Source organism: Lissotriton helveticus, chromosome 1_1, assembly GCF_964261635.1.
Source record: "Lissotriton helveticus chromosome 1_1, aLisHel1.1, whole genome shotgun sequence".
NCBI lineage: Eukaryota > Metazoa > Chordata > Amphibia > Caudata > Salamandridae > Lissotriton > Lissotriton helveticus.
In genome coordinates this window covers 1,745,552,829-1,745,561,317 of record NC_136057.1, presented here as the reverse complement: position 1 = coordinate 1,745,561,317, position 8,489 = coordinate 1,745,552,829, and the positions used below count along the sequence as shown (strand labels likewise).

Genomic DNA, 8,489 nt, shown 5'->3' with positions numbered 1-8,489 from the left:
AGGTTTCTCAATACTAGCCATGCTCTTAAAGAAGAGGAAAATCCACAATTCTAGTAGCTTTTCTCCTGCAACAAAATGAATTTAGGGTCAGAAAATGAATCAGATCCAACATTAGGATTTGACATGGTCTCCAAGAGTAATTATTGGCATACAAATAGTTCCCAAAACACAATCTTACATTTTATCTTTAAGAAGAACGGTTGATGACCACAAAGACAACAGACTGTGGAAAGAATCTTTTATTCAATATAACTTTTTCTGGTCAACAATATGGAATCATTCACTTGTATTCGGTGTCCTGAAGTCAAGGCTTCAATTGTTTGAAGGTCTGTTGAAAAGAGAAATTAAATTACAGTTATAGAAAAAAAGATAAAAGTCAAAATCACAAGAAAATCTATTTTAGAGATCGTTTGCTGGTTTGATACGTGTTTAGCACAAGACAATTGTTACAGTGAGGTGAGGAGCCACAGGACGTGGCATCACGGTACAGTCACCAACCAACAGGGCATGAATGTCTTCATTCTACATTTTTAAGAGGTGCAAAAACACACAAAAAAAACATAGCCCCATCAGGAGACCCAACAAATAATATTATACAAACCAGACAGTTTTTTAAAACTTCAAAATTAATCCTTAAAGACCCAAGAGGCCTGCATGTGGTCTAGTGAATATCTTAACCACCCGGAGAAGTGTGTTGTGGAAGATCGCTTTGGACAATCAGAAACCGAAGTGAGTAAAAAAGTGTAGGGGGAAGGCATACATTTTTAAGAGGGATTTCATGTCTTTATTTGCAGGAGCCATCTGCTTAGAAACATCCAACTGATATTTAGCATTACAAAAAATGGTGTCTCCACTTAATACAGCCTGCCCCCTTCTACCAAGATGTTTCCCAGCATTTACAGATTACTGCGGAGTATACTCTGACCTGCTCAATTCAGCATCCCAACTTAAACCTAGACTAGCTAAGTGTATATCGTGCAGTCTGCTTATTTTTTCCTACAACACGAGATTGGAATTTGACGTGCCAGGAGCCAAGCAAAATTTTAACAAAGTAAGATGGTGACTGCAAGGGACGACTTCGAAAGTGCAGTTCACCTGCATCACTGGCTTCATCGGCCAATGTATCCAGTGGAGAAGTACAATGACAAAGATGTGGGTGTTTTATAATGCCTACGTGTTGCGGCAGAACCACCTTAAAGACATTCTTGGAGTGAAGAAATTCACCTTTGGCTTACTAAAGTTAAAGGAGGCTAAAGCAGGTACTCAAGGTCAGACTGCTTTGCACCAAACCGTTTTAATACTGCGGACCATAAAAAAGCCTGGATTTATTGGTTGCCTTAACATTAAAAGCCAGGGTATGCTTTGAAGCAGGCATTTATGATGCACAACGATGGGACAGCGCAGATAACCACCCAAAGCACCATCGGAGCAGTGTTAAATAAATGTGCTAAGCCCAATCCAACAGGGCCCTTCCACCACTGGTCATGCCATCTGAACCTAGGTGCATTAGGATATGAACTTAAGAACTCCACCGTGATGTAGGGCACCGTGCAGAAATGCACCAATGGTGATGCTTTTGAATAGACAGTTGATAAAAGCTGTATTGATCGCTATATCCCGTCCTAAAAAAACATGTATATATATTTAAAGTTCTCGCAATGAACAGCCGCACATGTCAATCAAAAATCACGTGCTTGATGCAAAAAAATATATATATATCTGCTACTATCACAAGACAAATTTCTGATCTTTGAATAAAATTAAGACAAATACAAAAACGTTTGCTTCAGGAGCTTTCAAGATCTAGAAAACAGATAAGAACCTTTGGCCTAAATGGGCCCTTGCAAGGGAGGCTCTCCTTCAGGTTAACAAATGGATAAGGCAATACAGCAACAGGATAAAATACTTACTTGGCCCATTCGACGTTCAGGATCAAGTGATCATAACCAAAGCCAGACACCCCGGCAATGGCCCTGGCAGCATCTTCCCTGCGGTGGAAACTGATGAAGGCAAATCCCTGAGTAGAGAAAAAACAGAGAATGAAGGGGTCTCAATTCAGGACATTGAGAAGAAAATAGCAAGTGCCCAGATGTATACTTCTCTGTTCATACAGCTTTGAAATGGTGGGCTTCTGTGCAAAGTGGACCACAACCCACCACAATTACAACTACTAAGGCATCAGCAGCAAACATGCAACGCAGTGCTGAAAAATGTTAGCCTCACACCTGAACTGTGGCAGACACACAAGAAACGGGACACTCCAGCATGTAGATACTGAAATAAAGTCTGCTTCCAGTCCCCTTTATCCATCCTTCACTTGTTATTGGTTCCTTGGGAGATCTAATAATATAGGAGGAATTCACTAGGTATGGCCCACTTTTAAATGCTAGGTGCCTTGGCATGTAAGCTAGAAGGTTTACTGGGTGGTACCTTCCTGGATATTTATTTTGTCAGACCTGTCTGCAGGTTTAAAATCTGCAGCAGTCACACTACACAAGTAGGCCTGAAACCAGGTTTTCCTGCTCAGCCGAGTGGATAGCACAATATGGTCTTCAGGTCACTGATGCATTTAACTTTTCATGCCATGGGTGTATTTTCAGCACCATATACTAAGGTACTAAAGTTATGTAGGCCAAATGGGAAGTAGGCAATTTATTCATGTTGTTGGAGATGAAAACTAGGATCTGGTCCGCAGTGCCCCATTGTGTAGAGCTCAACTACCAGTCAGCACAAAAATGAAGATGCTCACGCAAAAAGAGGGTTTGTTTAACCATAAAACTACTTATAAAGTGTAACTACACCTCAAAGACATCTGTACACTACACAGAACAAGATCGCAACAAAGTAGAAAACGAACAGAAAAAAAAGAAAATATCAAGTATTGAACACCCCACCACTCACCGACAGATACAACACTGTAAGCTGTACAGATTTCTCCTCTGCAACCATTGTGAATGGCTGCGGATTACCTACCTTTGACTGTCCAGTGGTCTTGTCTTTGGCCAGGTAGATTCGGGAGATGGATCCAAAAGGCCGGAACAGCTCCTGCAAGTCGGTCTCTCGAGTGTCCTCGGATAAGTTGGTGACTCGGATTGTAGCATTATCATCAGCTGGGAGAGGCAAAAGATGGTTAGCACAGGCTGGCCACAGATCATACTCGAGAAGTAAAGTACTTCTACACCACGAATTGAAGACTGAGCTACAAACTTCACATAATGCCACAAAACATGAAGTTGGGAAAACGGTAAAAAAGTAGCTTAAGACCGCTCTGTCTCCCAAATTCTTCTCAGATCACAAAGCGATCTATAGTAAAGCGCTTTGGATGTGCTCTACTTTGCACGATTTTCTTTTTTAAAACTAGGCATTTCCCAAGACTCCATTTTCAACCTTGGGGCAAATAGGTTGCTTAATGGCATTGTTATAAACATGGAGTGCAAACCGATGCACTTACTTGCAACAGCCAGTGAATGATCAAACCACAATGATCTGAAAACGTGGCTGCACTGAATAAAGTCAGTATTTGTTTGCATTTACATTGGGTTCACAAAAATACTGTGAATGAAAGGACGAGCAAACTGATCATATTTACGCTCGTTCCAGGTTTATGTTGCGGGGTGGGAGGAAAGAGTTTGGAGGGTACTCTCCTTTAGTTTCCATCTAACAGTCACTTCTATGGTTAAACAGATTATGTGGGAAGTTTTTCACTGCCAAACCTGTAGACCCAATCTACGCCACTTTAGCTTTAAATGGATTCTACAGATCATACTGGTAGGTGGGTGCTGGATTGTTTCACCAGATTACCAACAGAGGATTCTTTTAATCGTAATTTTAAACTGAGGAGCTAGAACTGGGTCTCTTCACCGGAGGCATACCTCTGCGATTTGGCTGCATGGACTCTCCTCGCCGGGTGGCCCCGTCTCGCAGACTGGGAGGTACATATTTTCCAGTTGTGCTACTACTCTTCGCAGCTTGCGCGGCATCAGGTTCTGCATAGAAATTAACACAGTTAAACAGGACATACATTGGTAGTTGATTTATTTATTTAGGTCTATAGTGAGTTGATTATTGCATTTAAAAGACAACTTTGGCCACAGACCTCCACCAGGAACTTTATCCTTGTCTCCAGTAGTTAGCCCCAGCTGATCTGCCAACTCTTTCTGCATTGGGCCCAAAGTGTCCTTATAAGGACATCTTGTTGTCCAATGGTCACCCTTGCAGATACGGCAGGACACAATCTTCTGGCCCTTCAGCTTATTCATCGGGTCCTCATCCTCCTGAGGGTTCAGGTCCTACATGTAAGATTAAAAAGACCATTAGGTGAGCTCGAGGTGATGGAAGTTATGGTGAACAATGCTCATTTCCTCAACAAATCAAGGCCATTTATAAAGGTCTCATTTTACACAAATGACTGTTCAAAGACTTACTTTGTTGCTCTTACTATTCGGCAATCAGTGTTTGTAGAATTAGTGGAGGAATTTCTGACCTTGAACACATACTTAAGTTCAACAGAAGCTTTGGAATAACTGATGTTTTAGGATAACAATCTTCCATATCTCTCTTGTAAGCAACTACTCATCCTGCTCCAAACCGTGAAATATTCTCCAACGGTCGATAGTGCAATATATATTGTGACATAAAATATATGTTACATACAAATCAGACGAAATTGTATGATAATCCTAAAGCATTAACTCTTCGGGGTGTGCATGTGGGAGGCTTTTAGCCTCGAAAAGTAACATTATCGAATGTAATGATAACTATTAGAGCGTTCAAGATGACCATATTATTTTAGCAGCTGTTTTACTTTTGTTAGCATGACAGTTAAAGAAATGCTGCAAAAAGGTATCTTCCATTCTGCTTTCTTGCAAGACCATGTAAGGACCAGATCTGGAAGGTAGATGGAAACAAGGTTGAATACATTTGCTTTCCTTTTGGACATGTCTCTGCCTAAGACATTGTTCATGCTATATTGTGAAGATACAAAAACTGTAGCGCACCTCCCCATAGAGAATCATTGGACAGTATGCTATAAAGAGACCAGATGATTTCGGAGTGGCAGGCACAGATTAATTGCATTAGGAGAGATGCTGGAGAACCATTATCCATCGGCAGGCACAATAGCCTTCGGAGGTATGCAGGGATAAGTACATGGCATAAAATAGTTAGGGATATTACTATTCATTCAGCCAATACAACAACCATGAGGTGAATTACAAATCTATAGGTGTTAGGGAGGGATTAGATGCATTTAAAACACGTAGTAGGGATGTGAAATGTTTTGGGTTTCTATGATGGGCTTTCTTAATATTCCGTTTGGACAGTTTTTGAGGTTAAAAAGAAACTGTACTACACTAAGAGACTGAAAAACATGCGGAGGTGCTCAAAAACAAATTTTTGGAAAGAGGGTATCCAAGACGGATGGTACGCCAAGCGTACAAAAGAGCAAAGTACTATAACCGGGACACCCTGTTCGAAGAAAAAACTGCAGTAGCAGCAGAGGCACAGCCATTAATCTTTGTAACCAATTTTAGCCAAGTAGGTAATAAAGTCAAGAATATAATAAATAGAAATTGGCACCTAATCTCCAACATAACACTAGAGAAACTGCCGAAACCCATGTTTTCTTTTCGCAGAAATAGAACGATCCGCAATAGGTTGGTACATACCTATAGAGAAACCTTGAATCAATCCCAACCATGCATCAACAATGCACCTCTACCAATGGGAACTTTCCCATGCCAGGGATGCGTTAATTGCGGTACCATCATTAAAGGGAGTTCTATTATCACCACCAATACAACAGTCATGTTTAAGAGCTTCATGAACTGTCGCACCAAGAATATAATATATCTGATACAATGTCCGTGCAATTTATGTTACGTAGGGGAGACGTCGAGAGAGGTACGTATTCGCCTTAACGAACATAGATCTGCAGTAAGAAATAAAAAGAGAGGCGCTCCCCTGACAGAGCACTGGAGACTAGCAGGACATAGTGCAGAAGATCTAAGATGGTGCCGCCTTGAAACTGTAGTCTTGAACTATAGAGGAGGCGACACCAATGCAAAGAGGAAAAAGAGAGAACAGTTCTACATGTCAAAATTTAACAGTGTGAGATGTGACTTAAACAGTAAAGAAGATTGGGAATTAATTGTGCATTAGTGGGGGAAAAAAAAACCCATAAAGAGCCGTATTAATGACAATCTAACTGAATTTTATTCCCAATACAACCCAACGAGTCAATATGAGTATAATACCTATGTGCCCTGTAGTGATAGAATATGTTAACATCGTAATATTACTCTGAATCGATTACCAGAAGCATTGACCTACAATGAGTAAGTAGAATGTGCAGACAAGGGTCACAAAGACGTGATCATGTGACTACCATCCTGCGAATTAATACTAAAAGCATACGAAGGAGTGAGACAGGAGATGCCGATTTTTTTTGGACAATATCGGCATTTCGGTAATTACCTCAACTCGCGAAGGCCATATGGCAGTGAGTGCAATAAAAGTTGGATTTTTTTAATTAAACAAAAATACAAAATAGGGGATTACTGTTGACATCTTAGAATCGCGCGCAGAAGCGCCTTTGCTGGTAGCAGTGCGTCGAATTGCCATGACAACAGCCTTCCGATTGGATACCTTTTGCCCAATCGAATCAGGGAGTAGACTGGCAACGACGTAAGGCTGTAGAACACGTAGGCCATAGTAACCGCGTTATTTTGGCTTAACTACCGAGCACTGATAGGCTAGAAAAAGACCAATCAGCCTGCAGATAGGACGTTACCAATTAGAAAGCTCGCTTTATAAACGAGGTTGACGACACCGACGTAGTATCGAGATCGGAACTAAACGGAAGCCGCATACGGATCAGGCGACGCTGTGACGAGGAGCAGGGAGGCCGAAAGAAATGAAATAGGTAAGCCCGACAAGCCTAATATTGTAAACTTTGAGACAATTGAGGGACTGGTGAAATGCCTTATTCTAGTTAATAAGAGGCGGGAATCAAACAAAATATAGCACCTTTTTACTAACTGTAAGGACACCGCTGCATGAGAGGGTGCAACATAACCACATACCAGCTCCAAACTTAATGACTAAAAGTTTAAATTTACAAAAATAAATAAAAAGAACTATACCATAGGAGCTCAAAATTTAAGAATCAGTTAAGTCTGAAACGTAGCGATACCACAGTTCTGATTCGAATGATAAGTGCTATACGCAAATCAGACGTAGCAGAGATAGAGATGCTACCGATACAAATGACCATAACTATATAACGATTAACTTATAGGGTCCGGTGGGTCAAAAGGAGCAAGAAGGGGAAAATAACCCCCAAGCTCTCTGAAGCTGATCGTAATCAAGAAGAAAATCACGACTGCGGTCTTGACCACATGATACTAGGTGAGTGTGCCTTGTAAATTGAGGGATAACATAGATGAACAGCCTTCCACTTAGATATTACTTAACATTTTATCTTGTTTTACCAAAAGGATTCCTTAATTTCTGAAATTTAACGGTGGCTTCCTCGTACAGTGTGGAAGACGATATCCCCCACTAAAGAAGGTATATAAATGAAGTTATATCCACAATAGTATAATAATCAAAACTGCATGATATATGATAAAATAGAATCCTTTGTTTTCCAATCAGAGGGATAACCGGGGACAACCTGAAATAAAAGAAACCTCTAATGCAAACAGCTCGTACAAGACTGGGGCACCAAACACCACCAATAATCAGGGTGGATACAAACACTAATGCTAAAGGTAAGGTGACCGGGCTAGGCCCTTTGTTGATAATTGAGTAAACCTCTTACTGGGAACTGAGATATAACTAGTAAGGACACAACTATATAACTGTAAGATGTGTCGTACAACCACCTATGCACCCCTAGTAATAGGGATGACTTTCGCATCTGTATATCTCTGAGGAACTTGAGGATTCTTAAGAAATACCGAATGTTTTCTAACAATGGGCAAACAAAGACTAAGTTGATAGTGAGCGAATTCCAGAATCGTATGCTTTTCTATATAATGTCGAATATATCTCTGAAGATGCACATGATACATAAAATCTGTTTAAGAAAATGAGTTCTAAAAAAATGTATGATTAGGAAGAAAGTTGGTGTGACACAGTACTAGGGTGCAATGAACAATGTTTTTATAGAATGCATCAGTCAACAAATAGTAATTTTGTTTTTTAATAAAAACTTTTTAGAATCGGTCCTGAAGAAGGTGCCATATAAGAAAAAACGAAACGCTGCGTCGACTCGAATAGTGATTCTTTTTCGTTATGAATTAAAACCTTGAATTCTATTGCAATTTTGTAATTATGTACCTAATGTTATTTTTACAATGAATGTGTAAAATATTGTGTATACTATTGTGTTGACTGACTATATGTTTTTAACTTTTAAACATTATGACATATATTTTCTTGTATTAAATGAGAATAAATACAGATTTTTATCAGAAATCAGTTGT

The 8,489-nt window shown here is 40.0% G+C and overlaps 1 protein-coding gene across 1 annotated transcript in view; it reads right to left on the bottom strand.

Annotated features, from left to right (window-relative positions):
- Positions 1-224: 224 nt before the first annotated feature.
- Positions 225-8,489, bottom strand: part of EIF3G (eukaryotic translation initiation factor 3 subunit G) — a 51,667-nt gene continuing 43,402 nt past the window's right edge. Inside the window, exons 6-10 of the mRNA XM_078639912.1 lie at positions 4,097-4,289; positions 3,873-3,986; positions 2,974-3,110; positions 1,911-2,017; positions 225-328 (exon numbers count right to left, since the gene is read on the bottom strand). Coding sequence (XP_078496038.1) covers positions 313-328; positions 1,911-2,017; positions 2,974-3,110; positions 3,873-3,986; positions 4,097-4,289 — 567 coding nt within the window. The 3' untranslated portion in view covers positions 225-312. The remainder of the gene's footprint in view (positions 329-1,910; positions 2,018-2,973; positions 3,111-3,872; positions 3,987-4,096; positions 4,290-8,489) is intronic.